A 20969-nucleotide genomic window follows, 5' to 3' on the forward strand; every position below is an offset into this window, starting at 1 on the left:
GTATGTTCTAATTTCTTCAGAGCATATCAGCCTTTATAAGCCCAGTAACAAGCCAACTGGACTGTTGAAAACGACTGGAAGACAATTCTCCTTGCATCTGAAAGGCTTCTTTAGTTGTGACTGGTTTGGTAGGGATTGAAACTACACTGCTCAAAAAACTTAGAGGAATGCTTTTTAATCAGAGTATAGCAACTTATCAGTCAAACTTCTGGTATATTGATCTGGTCAGTTAAGTAGCAGAGAGGGTTGTTAATCAGTTTCTGCTGCTTTGTTGTTAATGAAATCAACAACAGGTGCATCAGAGGGGCAACACTGAGATGGCCCCCAAAACAGGAATGGCTTTCCAGGATGAGGCCACTGATACTTTTTTCCCCTCCTCATCTGTTTTGGCATCTTTCTACTGCTGTAGTTATTCATTTGGCTTGGATCAACATTTCTGTTGATAGCACGGTGCGGTACCTGGATGATACAGAGGTTGCACAAGTAGTCCAACTCCTCCAGGATGGCACCGTTATATGTGCCGTTGCAAGAAGTTTGCTGTGTCTCCCAGCACAGTCTCAAGAGCATGGAGGAGATTCCAGGAGACAGGTAGTTACACCAGGAGAGCTGGACAGGGCCGTAGAAGGTCCTTAAAGCCTCAGCAGGATCGGCATCTGCTCCTTTGTGCAAGGAGGAACAGGATGAGCACTGCCAGAGCCCTACAAAATGACCTCCAGCAGGCCACTGCTGTGAATGTTTCTAAGCAAACAATCAGAATCAGGCTCCATGAGGGTGGCCTGAAGCCCCGATGTCCTATAGTGGGCCGTGTGCTCACTGCCCGGCACCATAGTGTTCGATTAGCATTTGTCATAGACCACCAGAATTGGCAACTATGCCACTGGCGCCCTGTGCTCTTCACCGATGAGAGCAGGTTCAACCTGAGCACATGCGACAGACATGAAAGGGTCTGGAGATGCCATGGAGAACGTTATGCTGCCTGCAAGATCATTCAGCATGACCAGCTTGGTGGTGGGTCAGTGATGGTCTGGGGAGGCATATCCCTGGAAGGACATACAGACCTCTACAGGTTGATAATGGCACCCTGACTGCTATTAGGTATCAGGATGAAATTCTTGGACCCATTGTCAGAACCTACCCTGGTGCAGTGGGACCTGGGTTCCTCCTGATCCACGACAATGCCCGACCTCATATGGGTAAAGTATGAAGGCAGTTCCTGGAGGATGAAGGAATTTATACCATTGACTGGCCCCATCATTCACCTGACCTAAACCCAATAAAACACCTCTGGGACATTATGTTTAGGTCCATCCGGCGCCGCCAGGTTGATTCTCAGACTGTCCAGGAGCTCAGTGATTCCCTGGTCCAGATCTGGGAGGAGATCCCCCAGGACACCATTCGTCGTCTCATTAGGAGCATGCCCGACGTTGTCAGGTATGCGGACAAGCACGTGGGGGCCACACAAACTACTGATAATCATTTTGAGTTGCTACAAAGACATTTTGGGGAAAATGGACCAGTCTGCTGCATCATTTTTTCACTTTCATTTTTGGGGTGTCTGATTTTGGGGTGTCTGATTTCCCCCCTCTATAGGGTGATCATTTTCATTTCTATCAAATTATGTGGCATCATTTTGTCAAGATCATTCCGCCCTGTTTAGATCTCAAGTGTTCCTCTAATTTTTTGAGCAGTGTATTTAAGCTAATGTAGTATGAAAGGGCTGAAAGCACTAGCCCTCGTGGTCATGGCAGCGTTCTTGGATGTTTCTGTCCCGGTTCATACACCAGCGTGGAGGTGGTGGAGCACGAGCACATGTGTTCTGTAGCTTAACTTTAGGATTAATGTCCAAACATGCTGGAGCAAATCGCTCTCCAGCCTCGTTAGCTGGGCTCATCGTCAGATATGGATGGATGTCACTGAGACCATCCCGTTTCCATGCACTTTAGTTGTCCACAGTTGTTGCTGTGAACAGATTAAGAAAATTAGTTGTTGTTTTAAGTATCATGTAAATGTTCTGAATGTTATAGATTGATGACAAGATCTTCCTTGGGCCTCCCACTCTGTTTAGGAATGGTTGTTCTACCCTTCTTTAACCCCTCTGTCAAACCATCAGCTAAGACTTTTTCGCTGCTGTCTGGTAATGAGTGACCTTTGTCCTTTAGGTGCAGGTGAACAGTTGATCCTTGTCCAGAGGGGTTGGCTCTTCTGTATTGAGCTGTGTGCTTGAAGAGCGGTTGTTTTGTTTCTCTCCTGTTCAGGTCTCTATCATCTTCACTGCACTGGATGGTTCACACAGGGTTGCTCTCTTTCTGCCTGGCTATTTTGTCCTTTGGGTCGACCAACGTCTGTCTCAGACTGTTGCTGAGCTTGAAATTAACATAAAAGTGAAGCTTGTTGTGTTCTTTGAAAACACCAGCCATGTAGGCTGTAATGATGTTTTGCCATTTTCCCTCTTTTTATGATCTTTTCTGTTCTTTTTCATATTGTTATTGGAAGTCCAGTTTGGGTAGCTACATGTCTTGAGGGCACCACTGATGCGGGGTTTCTCCTTTTCTTGGTCTGCATCTTTGGTCAGAACATTTTCATCCTGGTGGTTTAGAGGTCCGATGAAAGTTCGGATGTTGTAGAGAATGGTGTGACTCAAAAAGTTGGTATTGGTTTGTGTGTGGTGCTTCTTGTAAACTTTTGTGTTGAGACTTCCTTCTTCCTCTATGCTGGCTGCACAAGAGATTGTCCTTCACATCCTCACAGGTGAACTTAAACGTGTGGTTTTTCACATTGGTGAAGTAGGCTGTGAATGCCGTCACTGATGCGTCACGTTTGTGGACTTTTATGGGTGACATCAGCACCTCTGACTGTATAGTGGCTCCATTACTTTTGGAACATATTGTAGTTCAGGGAGTTTGTTTTTACACTAAGCAGTAAAGTAGACAGTTTGTTGAAACACATTACCCCTACAGAAATATACTTCTTTGGTATTGGTGCTTTCATGTAACTCAAAGGACAGCAGGGTGGGCTGTGTGTGTGTTCACAGAAGTACACAGAGGGGGAACAGGGCTGTTATCATTGGTAGAAGGTCTTGTTATCAGTGTGCAAGCAGCACTGTAACACCTGACCAATCAATAGTTTCCTCATTGTGTTCAAGGGGGCTTAGTAGTCGATCAATGCTGAGGCTTGATCGACCACACAGCTAAGCATATACACACACACGCACGCACACACAAACACACACACACACACACACAGCACAAAAGCCTCTCCCCGTCTTTTATCCTTGGTGCACCTTCATCTTTATGCACTGCCCTGCAGAGGGCAGCTGTTGTACAACATGCAGTGGATGACACGAAATTTCAACCTAACCCTATTCACAGCAAGCAATCACATGTACTTTTAATGCATAATGCATTTACAACTAATGGAATAAATATCTTTACATATTATTGTAGTAGATTTAAAAATAAATTCAACGGCATATCGCAGATTCCTACTATAGAATAAAGGCATTAGTAGTTGAGTCATCAAATCAGCCTCTAGGTGCCATGTTCAGCCCATGCATCACTGAGACTCATAAATTGAACGTTAGCCCAAGGACCAAATTTGCATTGCTTTTAACAAAGATATTTAAAGAATATATCAAATCAATCAATATTTATTTATATTGCGTCTTTTACAATCAAAATTGTTTCAAGGTGCTTTCCAGAATCCCAGGGCCTAACCCCAGACAAGCAACAGTGGCAAGGAAAAACTCCTCTTTAACAGGAAGAAACCTTGAGCAGGACCAGGCTCATGTAGGGTGACCCTCCTGCTGATGACCAGCGGGGTAGAGAGAGAGGAGGAGGGGGAGGACAGGTAGAGGATAGAATAGGTAGGAGAGGAGAGGAGAGGAGAGGAGAGGAGAGAGAGGAGAGGAGAGGAGAGGAGAGGAGAGGAGAGGAGAGGAGAGGAGAGGAGAGAGAGGAGAGGAGAGGAGAGGAGAGGAGAGGAGAGGAGAGGAGAGGAGAGGAGAGGATGTCACCCATCCAAAGATGTTTGAACTCTCAACAGTTCATTTTATTGGGCTATCTACAATTACCTTTGGTCTCCTAGCTAATGATAACAATGCATATATCCTTTCTTAAATGTATTTCCCTTTTCTCCAACATCTGTCAATTCAATTCATCTTTATTTACAGTTTACAGCATCTGTTGCCATTAAAATTGTCTCGAGGTGCATTCCAAGAACCAAGGGTTGACATAATGACCCAGGTGATTTCATTCTATTCATCCACACTGTCACAACATTATCAGAAGCTTGTTTTGACTCATTCTTTGTGACGATATGATGTTACTGTAATTCTTATCGGAACACTGCCATTATAGCTAACACACCATTTCACACACACTTTAAAATCTACTCCTGTCTTTGTAATTGGCTGGGTTAATTGTTCATCTCTTTATCTCTAATGTGCACATCACTCTCAGGAATGCCCTTTTTAATATCAGCCAGCTACTGTCTTCTATTGGTTCTCCATGCTACAAAAATGAAGTGACTTTACAGCTACTACATATTGAAAGACAACAAGAAAGTTACCGCTGCTCTACTGATGCTCTAAGAAACCCTCCGGTTACTTCACAGCCTCTTGTCTTTCTTTCTTTTTTTGTAAATGAGGAAATTGTTTTAATAAGTTATGACAAACATACATCAGAGAACAAAGCTAATAGCAACCTGGTGTCTGCTATTATTGGCCGTTGCCAATAATGTTGTTTTTTACATCATTGCAATCTGACTACATATTAAACGTGCTAGATATTCAGTTTTCGTTGGCCCAAATTGCGTAACGTTATTGTTCCTTTGAAGGTTCCGATTGAAGTTTCTCTACACAACCACATGTAGGTGACAGTTTGACCAGTAGTTAGTCACAAAGTGCCTCCAATTTGCTCCATTTCCCGAAAAAAACATCAACATACACAGGAAATAGCATTACTAGTCTACTTGATGATGAGGAGGAGAGGTTCAGGACCAAACACCATGACATCAGTTTTTCCTGAGTTATGGAGGAGGAAATTTGAAGACATCCAGGACTTTATGTCTTTAAGACAGGTCTGAAGCTTCACTAACTTCTCTGTCTCCTCTGGTTTCGTGGATAGATAAAGCTGAGTGTCATCAGCCTAACAATGAAAATTTATCCCATGCTGCCGAATAATGTTCCCTAAGGAAAGCATGTACAAGGTGAATAGGATTGGTCCAAGTACAGAACCTTGAGGAACTCCATGGCTAACCCTACTGTATGAAGAGGGAACGCCATGGACATGAGCAAATTGGTATCTATCAGATGAATATGTTCTAAACCAGTCTAGTGCTGTCCCTTTAATCCCAATCACATGTTCCAGTCTCTGTAACAGGATGCTGTGATCAACTGTATCAAAAGCAGCACTGAGGTCCAGCAGAACCAGCATAGAAACCAGTCCATGATCTGAAGCTATAAGAAGAGCATTAGTAACTTTAAGAAGTGCTGTTTCTGTGCTGTGATGAGCTCTAAAGCCTGACTGAAACATCTCAAACAGGCTGTTTCTCTGCAGGTGCTCCAGTAACTGAGTCACCACCACCTTCTCAAGAATTTTGGAGATAAAAGGAAGGTTGGATATCGGCCTATAGTTTGCTAACACATCAGGATCCAGTGATGGTTTTTTAAGCAACGGTTTAATCCCTTCCACCTTGTAGGACCGGGGTACATAACCTGTCACTAAAGAACCATTGATCTGATAGATCTGCCTATCAATGGTAAAACATCCTTCAACTGGTGTGTTGGGATGGGATCTAAAAGACACGTTCTAAAGCTGTCATTTACAACATCTACATGGATATTAACGTCTCCAATGATAATGACTTTGTCTGTTCTAAGGAGCAAGTCAGATAAGAAATCAGAGAACTCAGATAGGGACTCTGAATGTGGCCCAGCAGGGGGCCGATATACAACTACAAACAAAAGTGGCTTTTCTGTCCTCTGGTTCAGATGGGTGATTCCAAGAGTCAGGCTTTCAAATGAACTGGAGCCATGTTTTGGTCTATGATTAATTAATAACTTGGAGTGGTAGCTTGCTGCCACTCCCCCTCCTCGACCAGTAACACGTGGAATATGATAATTAAGATGGGTAGGAGGAGTAGATTCATTTAAGCTAACAGACTCCTCCTGAAGCCAGGTCTCGGTAAGACAAAATAAATCAATGTGATGATCCGCTATCAGGTCGTGCACTAACAGGGATTTACACAGAAGAGATCTAATATTTAACAGTCCACAAATAATTGTGATATTAGTTTCTCATAGCTTGTGCTTTAGTATAAATTTTAATAAGATTATGGTGATTGACCGCTCCCCTGCTCTGTGCTTGGTGAATTTTTCACCGTGTAACAGAGACTACCTCTATAGTGTTAAATATGTTTTTTGTTGGCGGATGAGGGTTCTATGGAAGCAGCAGAGAGGTGTGTGAGACTACAACTCTGCATCCTGGTCTGGACCCTGGATTGTCAGCTCACTTTGGGTCTAATAAAATTACCCAAGTTACTAGAAATGAGAGAGGCAGCATCCCATGTGGGATGGACACCGTCTCTCCTAAGCAGACCAGGTTTTCCTCAAAAACTGCTCCAATTGTCTACAAAGGCCACCTGGTTTTCGGGGCACCACCGTGACAGCCAGCGGTGAAGCGACGACATGCCAGATTGGGGAGGGGACCAGAGAATGCTATGGAGTCCGACATTGTTTTAGCGTACTTGCACACCGACTCTATGTTAATTTTGGTGACCTCCGACTGACGAAGCCAGGTATCGTTTGCTCCGACGTTAATAATAACTTTACCAAATTTAAGTTTACTTCTCGGTAGCAGCTTTAGATTGGCTTCTATGTCGCCTGCTCTGGCCCTCGGAATGCACTTAACTATGGTCGCTGGAGTCGGCTTCACATAGCGCAAAATAGAGTCACCAATTACCAGGGTCGGTTTGTCAGCGGGTGTGTCGCCGAGTGGGGAAAAACGATTAGCTACAGAAAGCGGGTGGTGGTGCACCGTGGGCCTTTGGTTTGGGCTATGCTTCCTGCAAACCGTCACCCAGCCGCCCTGGCTAGCCGGCTGCTCAGCTGCTGCCAGGGGACCACTAGCTGTAGCTACGCTAGGCAGTTCCGCAGCAGCTACCTTCTCCTGGCTAACTGACGCAACTCCAGCTAATTTCAAGCTGCGGAACTGCGTCTCAAGCTCACTAAGTCTCGTCTCCAGAGCCATTAATGAACTACACTTTCTGCACCTATTTCCTTCACTAAAGGAGGCAGAGGAGTAACTAAACATTTCACACGCTGAACAGACAAAGACACCGGGCGAAACAGACGGTGAGGCCGTCAGTGGCCTCCTCAGCTGCATAAAGACAGGAAGAGGTTAATTCTCAACAATAGTCTATAAAGTGACAATTCTCTTCCTGGAATTATCTTGACTGTGGTCAGGTTGACAGGTCATTGTTCTGTCATGTTCAAAGCCATCATTATCCTCTGTGGACTTCCCTCCATCAAGCTGTTATTCTGCATCAGATCAGCTTTAATCACTTCTCCAATGGGGACGTATGATGTTGACAATTAAACCTGTCGGTAACTGTCAGGGTCTGGAATGTATTTTGTTTGGGTTGGTTTTGCTTTCTTTGCTGGTAGTTATGCTTTTTGTTTAGGTGTTATTTTATGAGCAGTAGCATTGTCTGTGTCCTTCAGTGTTGTTTGGGTTCAACGGTTTTTGCTTTTGCATGTTGTGTCAGAAGTTTGTCATAGACAAAGTTCTGAGTAAGAAGCAGAGAGGACATTTGGATTTTGTGCACTGATCTGCCTACAGAAATCACATTGATCAGTTATTCAACTCTTTAATCCACAGCAGATAATGATTAGACATGTGTGATTCCTCTTCACTCAGCCAGCCTGTAGTATGTTTCATGCTTAAATTCTAGTCTACCCTCATGAATAATGAGAAGACACAGGCCTGAAATGTCCTTTATTGCACTAGCAAGGAGTAAAACCCGAAAAGTTCAGAGGGTAGAAATGGTGCCAGTAAAGTGAGCAGCACCAACAACTGAAGTTATCATGCATGCGAATGGAGTGTACCATCCAACAGCTATGAGAGTCACACTCACTCATTCCCATCATCACAAACGACATTCCAAACTTTCTACAAATGAGTTCATTTTTAGTCCAAACTGTGAAAGAACAAAACATTTGATGCTACCAAGTGCAGAATATTTCAGCCAGTCAGCTGAGACATTGCTGTTGCTGCATTAAAACACTAAAACACAACACATGCAAGCTAAAGGGCGTGCTGTTCATGCTACAACGAGGTCTGTTTGGTTTAACATCAACACTTTTCACACATACTACACTAATGAGAGTTCTTGTTTATGCTTTTTCTACACTACACAGAAGCGTGATTAAGAGAATAACAATTTTATATGAAAAGCAGGAATATTCAATAATAAAGGACAGACATGCAATATTTAAATCGAGCTCTGCCAGTCCAGCAGGACACATCTGAGGATGAAGGTGACTGCAGCTATGGGGAAGCTAAAGCATCCAATTGGTTTAGACTTTAGAGGGATCTACTTAGTTTCTTTTCTTTCTCTGTTTTCACAGTATTTGATCTCCGATTAGAAATATTTGACAACACTAAATCAAAGCTTTTGGTGGTTGAAAGGCACAACTTCAGATGAGAAAGAGCTGGACTGTTGGTGCAAGTGGTCATTTTCATAGTCACCTCGTAATAAACAAATTCACTTATTCATTTACACTTCATTACAAAAAGGCCTGTACAAAAACTGTGAAAGTCTCATTAAGTAAAAAAGCAGTTACAAATGCCGTTAAAGTTGAAACCTTATTGCTTGACACGCTTACAGAAACATTACATGTATGAACCCCCCTAAAAGCCAAAAACACGGATTTAAAGGACATGAAGAGAGTTGAACCATGAGAACGGCTCAGGTATGCAGTGCATATATTCAGGATGTTTTAAATGATACATTAGTTTCATGGGCGCCCCGACCCTAACCTCACCCCAACCTCAACCCCAACCCCAACCCTGCATCAGACCGAATTAATACATCACACTAACAACAGAGAATAAAATAAAAAGAGCAACTGGATGAAGTGTTTTTAGAGAATACAAGACTGGGGTAAGTTGTGACTACATTTGTCTGGAATCAGGGAAAAAGTGGTCCTCACCTAGTTGTGGATTGATGGATCCCTCCTGATTCATGGTGTGAGGTTCACCTTCACCCATGAGACCCACGCTGCAGCGGGAACTGCTGCCTTCAAAGTTCAGGTAAGGTCAGCTTAGTTGGAACTGCATATCAGAAATGTGAATCTCAGAGGAACTCATCAGCCATCTTCAAAAGATGCTCTCTGTTTTTAAATGAACCTGATTGATTAGGCTTTGAAAAGGATCCTGAAACGTCACACCGAAGGGCTTTTTCTTATGAAACATCCGTGATAGAGGTCAGCACCCGGAGGAACCAAAATGGACTGATTCAGTGAAATGGTAATGTGTTGTTAGTATGAAGCAAAATATAATGGTCATAATCATCATCATCTTGCTTTGCTAGAGGTTTGTTTTCACCTGCGTCTCAACTACCACAAAGAAGGCTTAGAAAAAACAAAATTGTCTTTTTTTTATTTTAGGAAGAAATACTCAAATTTAAACAGGTAATTTCTTCTCAGATGCATTTGAGAGCTGGTGGGAACTGTAGAGTGTTTCCTTGCATTCATCAAACAGTAATGTACAAATGTCGTTTGTAACTGTGTTATAAATGAAACTCTGCACCTCAGCTCACACCTGAAACCAGCTGGGATTGCCCCCGCAGCAGAAGATGGATGGATGGAGGATCCTCAACATGTGTAACATTCCCCAACATTCAAGTGTAGAACGTGATTGAAGGGTTGCTTGAACCTGACCGGTCTAATCAGTGACCACAGGTCATTTTTTATTGGGATAGTTTTCAAACAGGTCCAAACCAAAACAGACCAGCCTTTCCGCTGATTGGACAGCCCTCTGGATGACAGCCAGACATTGGCTCCTGATGTTGTGGCAGAGGTCCTCCTGATCCCAGCGGCGGTCACCTGGTTTGCTGATGTTGTCACAGTGCAGAGCAGCTTCCTTTGAGAACCTGACGTTGGAGAACTGAGGGGTGCTCCCTCCAGGGAGGCTATATAAGAGGTTCCTGGACACATACCAACAGGCGAACGTTTAACATGTTAACATCATTCCTGAATTGCTGCATCTTAAAGTCTCATCTCATGCTACAAATAAAAGTCATGGCACAACTGAACTGAACTGGACTCAGCTTCAATCCTGTAATGTTGCTGGATTGAGGATGATATTTTAATGCAGCATCTGTTGTTGGAGTTTGACGATCACTTGTGTCATTTGTGCATAGTCTGAGGCTTTTTAGCAGGCTGTCACACAAAAGCCCACCAGACACTCTAGACTTGTTTGGTCCAGTTTGATGTTTTAGGGGCCAGTTCACACACATGACTATATAGTTTGGTGCGCATCGAGATCCAGCGCTGGGTTTTGGTAGTCAGCAGAAGGAGGTAGAATGTCACTTCAACACAACCTGTGACCCTCAGCCCTGCTGTGGGCTCATGTTACTACAGTCCAAGTCAGATCAGTTCAGTCAGAATTCAGGACAAATCCATCATTCAAATCCAAACGTCCCAAAAATCAGAGAAAAGACTCGTGCTTTCACTCTGTACAACAGTGATTGGAGGGATTTTGCACACACACACACACCACACACACACACACACACAACACACACACACACACACACACGCTCATGTACAGGAGGAGACTGTCTTTCAACTATTTCTAAAATGTGACTGATAGACAATGAGGAAAAAGGTTATTCTGTGTTTGTTAATCTACATCAGAAAGTCAGAATTTCAGCCTATTGAGCTTTAACTGGGTCCACAGCCTGATTGTTTACACCCTGTCAGTTAATAGAAACTTCCTTTATAAATGAGTGCTATTTAGCCTTAATGCATTTCAAGCATGATAGAGCAGCTAATTTTTGCTTCCATTTAATGGCAGCGGGGGACAATTAACACGTCCACTGCAGACATAAAGTCTAAATAACACTGAGCAGCAGAAGCCATTTATTGCGTAGGGATGTGGGTGAGAAGGAGATGTCTAAAGCACTGAGTGGGAAGACAGAGTGTGTATACAGCCTGTGAGGATGCTAACATTAGTTTATTATGAGCGCCTGAAAAAACCTTCTCTCCATCAGTCAAGGTCAGCTGTCCTCCAGCTGAGCGCCGTTCCAAATGAATCATTGTTCACATTCTTTAGTCAGACAGCTTGACTAAAATTACTTTGCCAGCTAATGTGTAGCTCACACTTTCTTCCAGATGTAGACAGCTGCAGCACAAAAGCTGCTGCCGGCAGGAGAAATGTAAAAAGCATGGCCTGTGAATTATTCCTCTATTGCCCTGTTCAGTCAGAAGTAATAAATATGTGTGCACTATGAGACTTTTGTACCCTTCTTGGTGTTCTTGTAGAACATGATGAAAAAGGAGTCCCTGCAAGACAGGAATTAAATCACCGCCCACCAGGAAAAGGCCTAAATGTGATTTAGGTTGTGTGAGGGGATGATTAGTGGCAGCTGAGGAGGGTCAGAAAAATGATTTGGATTTATATTTTCCCCTTTTGCTGGGTGTAAATAATGAAGATCAACAGTGTGCAATTATAGAAAGGAAGGCTCCACGTCACGCATTGATACACAATTCACCAAGGCTCCACTACTGTTTACATCACAGATTCCTGACAGTCTGGGGCGGCACCATTGTCACCAGCACCAACCCTCCTCATCAACTATTATTTGGTTTGATGACCTTTGGCTGAAATATTCTTTCTTAATCTGAGTTAAACAGACAGGGGCTGGTGTCTATGTAGTGAAGTGCTCCACTTGCGGACATATTAAAGTCTTCAATCTTGCAGCTGTCATTTTTGATTCCTCTGGCTTCTGAAACATTAGCTGATTCTTTTTTAGGACATTTGTTATGATGATGACGTTAGTAAAAAGGGGTGTGGCCTGTGGACTGACTGCTGCAGGTGTGGCTCTTCCCTGACCTGGTCAGGCTCTTGACACCAGAGGGTGAGACAGAGACAGTCTTCATAACACAAACATGACAGCAATGAAGATGAACTGAATTCAGTTCAGCACATGAAACACCAGCATGCAGAGGAGAATGCTGACGCTGGACCCTGGATAAGCTGTAACTGATGTTGAGAGTAGAAGTAGACTGGATGGTTCTAAACTCCTGAAATACCCCACTCAAATGTGGCAGGTGTTAGAGCCCTGCTACAACTCTACAACTCCCACCTGTACACTCCTGGAGCTGACTCCGGGTTGATGAAGCTTTTCTCCAGGTCGCGGAGCACATCATTCAGCATTCGGACATGTGCAGGGTCACGCTCTTTCGGGTCGTTGGCCGGCCGCATCGTTTCTGACTGGAAGAATGCTGCACGGTCTCTGAGAGAGGAGGCTGCAGCCAGCAGGGCTGCTGGTAGTACACTTCTCTCTAGAGACGAGCAGGACAAGAATACAAGAGAGTGACTGGTGGTCCACAAACAGCACAACAGGAGGTCAGGCAGCAGAACCTCTCTGGCTTTTAGCATTCCCATCAATTTTGTGTCCAGGATTTGGGCCGGTCCTGCTGTAAAGATTAAAGAACAAGAACCAAAGAGTGTTGAAATCATCTAGGACTTTTGGTTGAGCAGATAAGCTCAGAAAAATAGGAAAAAGGTTGGAATTGACAAGGAGTCCGAACACACATGTGCACACAACACACACAGTTGCACACCTACACACAACTACAAACACAGACACAAGGGTTGATGCAAGACAGGGAAGACTAAAATGAAACAAGAAAGACAGGCAGACAGGCAGGTAGACAGACAGACACTTTCTGACACCGGCCACATAAATAAACAGGAAGGTCACTTTGCAGTCCTTTTTAGGGCAGCAGTCCTACAGAAACAAAGGTGCAGCTATGTGCACATGCGATGACACGCCGCAGCCCTCATACATGCACAGGTGCAGAGCTTGCATGTTTCATAGAGAGCACAGCATGTTTCATAGAGCTCCTCCCAACACACCCTGTTTCCACTGAACTGGGCCTGATTCTCACAGCTTGATGTCAGTTCAGTTATTTCTGAATAGTGAGAATACAGAAGAGAATTGAAAAGAACTGAAGTGTCATGGCCTGTGTGTTTTGTGCCAGTTGCTGGTGTTTTGTTGTCTTTGTTCTCTCCCTCTAGGGGGCGTCGTGGAGTCACTTCTGTGCCACATTCACTGGTGACTGTTACACCTGCAGCTGGCTACAAATCAACAGTCTTCTTAAGCTGCTGCCTTCTGTTCACCAGCATCTGATTATTTCATCTGCTGAGTGGTAAACATGGTTCAGCAGTGGCTTCTATGACTTGAATCTTGTCATAATTTTCTCTGTGTTCTCACTCCCCTTCCCAGGTCACCATGCCCCCTCTCATTTGGAGAAACAACCTTTTCACCATGATGCACTCTGATCTCACTTTTATTTGTTTAAGTCTAGTTTGAACTCCATCAGCTGTTGTTTGTCTGCTTCAGGTCCAGTCTGAAGCACTAACCTTCGTTAGCAGTCTAAGCACTGTTTCAGAGACTGTTGATGAGTGAGCCTCCTACCATCTACTCAGACCCACAGCACCCACTGCTTCAGCTCACCTGTGACAGCATTGAAATGTTAAGATGGACCGATGATGGTAGGTGAACAAAAAGAAAGAGCACCTTCTCAGTGCTGGTGTGATGAATGCAAAGAAGAGTAATTGTAGCTGTTTGCCTTAACCCTGCGAGGAAAAGATCCAAACTGTAGATGATGGTTTGAATGACTCGCTGGCTGATTTGATGACAGAGGTAACGTGTGTGTGTGTGTGTGTGTGTGTGTGTGTGTGTGTGTCTGTAGAGAGAGACGTTTTTCAGGTTGGGGACAGAGCGTGACTCCTAGATGAGAGGGGAAGACAGTGAGGACAGAAATAGACAAAGTGAACTGTTCTCTCCTACAAATTTAAATGGCTGTGTCTCCTTGCAGCCAGCTGGGACTCATGAAATATTATTTGATTGTTGTAATCCATCACATCCTCTGACACACAGCTTTGTGTGTGTTTGGCTGTTCAGTTGGGACTCAGCCTCCTGCGACAGAACAGAGCCAGTGTGACGGCCTGAATTATTCTTATTGCTGACTGCAGCATCTGCACATGTTGGTGAAGGTCATGTGGGTTTAAAGTCCTGATCTGTTGTATAGAGACACCTTGTTGAGAAATACAAGGAAGAAAATGGGGATTGTGTGACATCATCATAGACATGAACAAAAGGAAATACAACCGCAGTTGAACTGCTATACTCTTTGGTAACCTTGATAACAAGGCCACTCTGATTGGATCCACAGGTCAGGTACAGAAAATCTAATGGGCCAAAAGAGCAAATGAAAGAGGCCCTAGAGGATGGATGGATGGATGGATGGATTGATAGATTACAGATGGATGGAAAATAGGTGGATGGATGGAAGACACACAGACAGGCAGGCAGGTCTGTTTATCAGACCCCTCAACAGTGGAAGGGACATGGTAACCACCTCTTGGATGTGCTGCAGCATCAACCCTTTTCTCCACATCTACAACAACCCTTCCAGGCAAATGTGTCCCCCTGTTGGCTCTTCTGTGTAAACACACCAAAACAGTAATTATCAACCAGTGTAAAGAGGGAGCAATTATGGAGCGACCTCCGAATTATAGAACAAAATAGGAGGAGCAACAAGTTTAACCCTGTGCTTTACAACCAGAATAAGAGCAACATGAGGAAACACTGATGGATGGGAGAGCAGAAAAACCTCATCCTACTCTTCCTCACAGGGGCCCACTGGCCAGTCGGTGCTTGGCACTTCTTGAACCACATCGGTGAAGAAGTTTATTTTGCTGGTGCATGTCTAGATAACACTGACCAATCAGCAGCCTGAAAGTTATTTTCCTCTGATAGACACCAACGTTAAGATTTTCAATGTGTTTCTATTGGCTCCAGGAGGGAGTCACATGCTGAGCTGATACACACAGTACACACATGTTCACATTCACATGTGATTGAATTGTGAATAGTTTTATTGATTGAACTTTGCCAGCGAAATATACAGATAATATGTTCTGTAAAGATTTGATCAGTTAGAGTTTTGATGGTTACAATATGATTTGTTTTGATGATCACTATGGCAGCCAAAACCAAGTGAGTTCTTGGTTTTCTCTGGTTGATAGCCACAAGTTCATTCAGAGGCTGTTTTGTTTACAGTCCACCAAACTTTAACCCTCATATTATGTTGGAAAAAAATTACAATGGTGATGTTATGGGTCATTTTATACCCATACTGTTTAAATGCCTCAAAAGAGCCAAGAAAACCAAAAACTACTTTATTTTAGATTATAGAAACAGTTATTTATTTAGCTAAAGCCTTTTGTCATCCTCCTAGGTCAAAATTATGCAAGTCTTCCTTCTTCTCATCCTCTTTTCCTTCTCTCTTCATCCTCGTCTACTCCCTTCTTTTCTGTCTTCATTCTTGACTCAAAGAAAGCACAGGGGTTGCATTTTTCCCTCTTCACGAACACATTTCTTTTTAACATTAACTTTAACATTCAATGTTCAACATTTTCATTGTTCTCCACATGATAGACAGAATGTTATCTGCCTTCTGCAGATGTAATTCTTGCATTTCACACAAGAGGTACTTGTTTTACTGTCCTCTCTGGAGGGACAGACCTGGCACCTTTTCCTTTTTTTCCCACCTGTGTCCACTGGAGGTTGGTTGGGTGACCTGAGCTTGACCTTTTTAATCATGGCTGCAGCTGCTGGGGATCGAACTGGCCCGGCTCATGTGTGGATCTTGGGAGTGACAAGTGCTTTGCCGAGTTCTGGTCTACTTGTGGTCCCCAGAGTCTCTAGACGTAGAATGGGGGGCCGAGCATTTAGCTACCAGGGCCCCCTGCTGTGTAACCAGCTCCCTGTCCAGGTACGGGAGGCTGACTCCATCTCTACTTTTAAGAGTAGGCTTAAAACCTAAAAAAGCTTATTGTCACTAATTCTGTAGTTCCAGTTACTATCCTAGACAGACAAATTATCATACTTAGGGGGTCGTCTAATTATTAGGTTAACATCTTAGTTATGCTGCTATAGCCCGAGGCTGCCAGGGTCCAGAAACATGATCACCCGACAGGCCTCTGTCACCCCACTGGGTCATGGTCCTCTCCTCTCCTCTCCTCTCCTCTCCTCTCCTCTCCTCTCCTCTCCTCTCCTCTCCTCTCTCTCTCTCTCTCTCTCTCTCTACCCAGCCGGCCATCAGCAGGAGGGTCCCCCAATATTAGCCTGGTCCTGCTGAAGGTTTCTTCCTGTTAAAGGGGAGTTTTTCTTTGCCACTGTTGCTTGTTTGGGGTCAGGCCCTGGGATTCTGGAAGCGCCTAGAAACAATTTTGATTGTAAAAGATGCTATATAAATAAAGATTGATTGATTGATTGATGATTGATTGATTGATTGATTGATTGATTGATTGATTGATTGATTGATCTTCCCTTTATTACATTACCTACTGCAGGGGTCACGTTAGCCATCAGCTTTTCCCCTGAGAGAGTTGTCAGGAGCTGCTTCTGTGATTTCAGGCTGTTTTTTTTAAATTGCCTGTCCCAGATGTTTCAAACAACAATTAGCAGACGGTATATAGGATGCACTGAATGAACAGGTTATATGTATGTCTGTATTTATGCTATGAAAAATGTACGGTAGTAATTTCTTCTTTGGACTGAAATCACAAAGGTGTTCAGATTTTACTATCCTTGCCAGCCCTTTCTCTGCAAGCACTGCCATTAAGCAAACCGCATAACAAGAATTATTTATCATGCCTCATGTTACCACACACATCAAAAAGTATTTATTTCACTGTCCTCTTTCCCCCTCCTCCTCTTCCTCTCCATCTGGTGCATCTCTGTATTTTTAACCAGCTAAGATAAAAAGCTTTTCTCCCACCTGCCTTGTGCTTGAACACAAACTCTTTGTAACAAAGTGAGGAGCTGATCTGCACACTTGACAAATTCAAGTCCAACATTATAAAGCTGTGAATTTAAAAGTTTAGCACTGAGATGACAGGAAGTCTGAAGACAACAGAATGTGTTGCAGATACTCTCGCTGATCATAATAATGGAAGTAAAACCAATCATGGAAGACAGGACTTTAAAGAGTCCAAGTGTTCACTTACAGTGAACCAAACCCCCATATATATTGTATCTATCTCATGCTCATTCCCACTCTCTCTGGCCCGTCAGCACCTCCTCAAAGCTGGGGCCCTCTCCCAGAGGCCTGAAAGCCTGAGGGACCTGTACAGTGTCTTAGCTGCTACTATAACAGCACTCTTCTTGACAGAGCTCTCAGATCTTCCTGAGATCTGCTGGAGACACTCCTTCAGCTTGGGGCTCACAGCCTCAAGTGCTCCGTTAACCAGAGGACCACTGTTGTCTTCACTCCCCACTTCATCTGCAACTCCTCTCAAAACCTAGTATTTCTCCAGTTTCTTCTGTTCCTTCTGACTAATGTTGATATCATTGAGGAGCTCTGCATCTGTCACCACAGCCTTCTTCAGCACCAGTGTGCAGCTGGTTCATCATCACATGTTTGTCAGGCTGCATCTAGTAGTTCCACAGGATCTTGGCTCGGTCCCTCTCCAACACTTTTGGAGGGGTGTCCCACTTTAAACTCGTTTCCAGTCCCAACTTGGCCCAGGTGATCCTGCGTACTTTACCAACTACTTGGCGGACCTTCAAGTAATCCTTTTTTGGGGAGCTATGAATCCATTAATGCAGATCCAGAAGTGTCACACTTGTACTTGTACTAACTGGAGTGCTGATGCGGATAAACCAGGCTGTAGTTGGACTAAATCGTAGGACTGATGTAAAGGCTTGGCAGAAGTTGGGATACAACAGCAATAACAGGAATAATCAAACCTCTGATGAGTATTCCTTATAGTCACTACACATTGCATTAAATAACAAAAAATGTGGAACCCAGTTGTAATAAATGCTTCTGTTAATCAAGAGTGCGATTCTGCCTTGTGTGGCGGCTGGATGATAAACGATGCTTAAAGGTGAAGCACGGCTCTTCATCTCTCTGGCGATGTGCAAAATTCACAATAGAAAATGTATTTCATGCCAATAAAATGTCTGTGAATTGAATGGATGGGGCGGGAAGGCAGAAATAGGGTATACAATGAGGGACATGTGATAAAGAAGGAGAGCGAGACTACTGGCAGGTACAGTCATCAGTCATCTCACTTGGGTCATAATGTGTCCATTAGTCTCAGATGGGGAAGCGTAACCACTCCATCTCAGCCTTAATGGGACAGTGCTTACATGCTTACACAGAACCAGTGAGGCTGAGTCACTCAGCCATCACCTTGTGGCTGCAGCACATCAGGCCTCAGCTTGGAGCTGCATTTATGTCATAAAGAAGCTCTCCCCCCCGTTCTGACATTCTGAGTACTCATGAAGCCAAGTTTCATTGATGTGTTTCCTTCTTCGTGTTTCTTGAACGCTGTCACTAAAACACAAAAATCCCATGTTGGTCTTTGCTGTTCAAAGCTATCTAAAAAAAAATTACCCTAAAAAAAGTTTTGTTGGAAAAAGTCTAAACTAGTTGGATCAGCAAATTTAGGTCAAGGGGTTCTTAATGCTCCTAATAGTGGTGTAGCTCAGCCTGCCTGCTGACTGACCCTCGCCCCAGTTGGGGCCCCAACCTGAGGCCAAAACAGACACTCTGTGTTCCCTCAGCCGCTGGGTCAATAGTTTCAGACTTCCTGTGTTTTAGCCTTGGGCTGCTTCAGAAGCTCCAATTTGGACTTTTGTTATGCCATGTTCTCAGTGTCAGATTGTCAGAGAACAGCATCATTTTACTCATTTCAAAACCTCCACAATGACTGAATCTGTTCGATTTAAAGGGCTTTTACTGGATTTGCACATTCTGTTTATGTAAAACAGTTGTTTTCCACCTTTGCTGGATTCACTCCACAGTTTTTAGAGGAATCTCCTGATACGTGGTGTGTCATTTGCAGAGCATCAGTCGCTAGCATAGTGTTGGGATTGCTAATCAGTGGGAGTTCAGGCTCACACACAGTTTCATGCATATAGCATTAAGAGTCAGTCTACTTTTCACCACTTCTCTGTCCATCACAGCCTCCAGTTCAGGCTTCTTTCTTTCTCCTTGTATCACATTTTGGCAGATTTTAAATCTCTTTTCATGATCCAGAATCTCCCATGTTATTGAAAGCCTACCTTTGAGTTTGTTTTGGACGTCCAATGCAATGTCCAGGGGGTAAAACGGCAGCACAGGATCACTGACCAGACGGTGAAGAGCCTCTGCTGTCATCTGCAGAAAAAAACCCATGATTGAAGGACTGCTGCATTCGGGTCTCACAATACTCATAACCTCCAACATCATTTTGGCTGGTTGTCACAGGATTTTACTAGCCTGTAAGTCCTGATGTTTACAGCTGGGACCAAGTCAGACATTAAACACAGTTTGTGGCCCATCAGCACATGTAATTAATAATGCTGTGATTATAAAAGCAACAAATAATTTAAAAATGAATATAGAACAGAGAAGATGTAGGAGAGGTGAGTACATTTCAGATCAAATCAAATCAAATCAATCTTTATTTATATAGCGTCTTATACAATCAAAATTGTTTCAAGGCACTTTCCAGAATCCCAGGGCCTAACCCCAGACAAGCAACAGTGGCAAGGAAAAACTCCCCTTTAACAGGAAGAAACCTTGAGGAGAGGGAGAGGGAGAGGAAAAGGAAAAGGAGAAGAAGAGGGAGGGGGAGAGGAGAGGAGAGGAGAGGAGAGGAGAGGAGGAGAGGAGAGGAGAGGAGAGGAGAGGAGAGGAGAGGAGAGGGAGGGAGAGGTTCAGAGCACAGAAAGACACACAAAATACACTATACAACGGGTCAGCGGGGCCGGAGGTCATCATGCAGCTCTGAAGGCGGCGATACCGGTAAATAAATAGAGGGGGGGGGGGGGGGGGGGCAGACAAACTACACAAGAATCAGCATAACTAGTCTGCTTGATGAGGAGAGGAAAGGAGAGGAAAGGAGAGGAGAGGAAACCATGACCCAGTGGGGTGACAGAGGCCTGTCAGGTGATCATGTTTCCCGACCCCGGCAGCCTTGGCCTATAGCAGCATAGCTAAGATGTGACCTAATGATTAGACGACCCCCTAAGTATGATAATTTGTCTGTCTATGATAATAACTGGAACTACAGAATTAACAACAATAAGCTTCTTCAAAGAAGTAGGTTTTAAGTCTGATCTTAAAGTAGCGATGGAGTCAGCCTCCCGTACCTGGACAGGCAGCAGATACACAGTAGATGATCATGAAACATCTTCAACATGAGTGTAGAGAAGAGATGCTAAAACAGCAGTCTAATTAGCCATCCACCACTCTTCTAAAGGCAGTTTTGAAAAGCTAAGAGTATCTTGATGCAGGCATCTGTGACAGCGGCTGGAATGAAGGAATGTGAATGGCTGAAGAGAAAGGCAACTGTCATTTAGAAGCGTCCAACGCATGTTTTAACAGCAGCACACAGCAGGAGGGAAGGATGACGGCCCACGTCGGTGCCCATCTCGCTTCCAAAGTTGATTAGTTTTCTGAAGACAACAGAATGTGTTGCAGATACTCTCGCTGATCATAATAATGGAAGTAAAACCAATCATGGAAGACAGGACTTTAAAGACTTCTGTCTGTGTGATCCCTGTTTGCCATCTACAGGGTTAAATGAGAGCTATAATGCCACTTTCTTTCAAAAAATGTAATATTGTTGCTCTTTTGGACATTTGGGGATTTCATGATTTGTGACCAAGACTGC

General features: G+C 43.8%; 1 protein-coding gene across 1 annotated transcript in view; it reads right to left on the reverse strand.

The window, feature by feature from the left end:
- Positions 1 to 7979: 7979 nt before the first annotated feature.
- LOC130528417 (inactive N-acetylated-alpha-linked acidic dipeptidase-like protein 2) overlaps positions 7980 to 20969 on the reverse strand; it is a 54740-nt gene continuing 41750 nt past the window's right edge. The window contains exons 2-4 of the mRNA XM_057037746.1: positions 19375 to 19468; positions 12370 to 12568; positions 7980 to 10206 (exon numbers count right to left, since the gene is read on the reverse strand). Coding sequence (XP_056893726.1) covers positions 9963 to 10206; positions 12370 to 12568; positions 19375 to 19468 — 537 coding nt within the window. The 3' untranslated portion in view covers positions 7980 to 9962. The remainder of the gene's footprint in view (positions 10207 to 12369; positions 12569 to 19374; positions 19469 to 20969) is intronic.

Source organism: Takifugu flavidus, chromosome 7, assembly GCF_003711565.1.
Source record: "Takifugu flavidus isolate HTHZ2018 chromosome 7, ASM371156v2, whole genome shotgun sequence".
In the NCBI taxonomy this organism is placed as follows: Eukaryota; Metazoa; Chordata; class Actinopteri; order Tetraodontiformes; family Tetraodontidae; genus Takifugu; species Takifugu flavidus.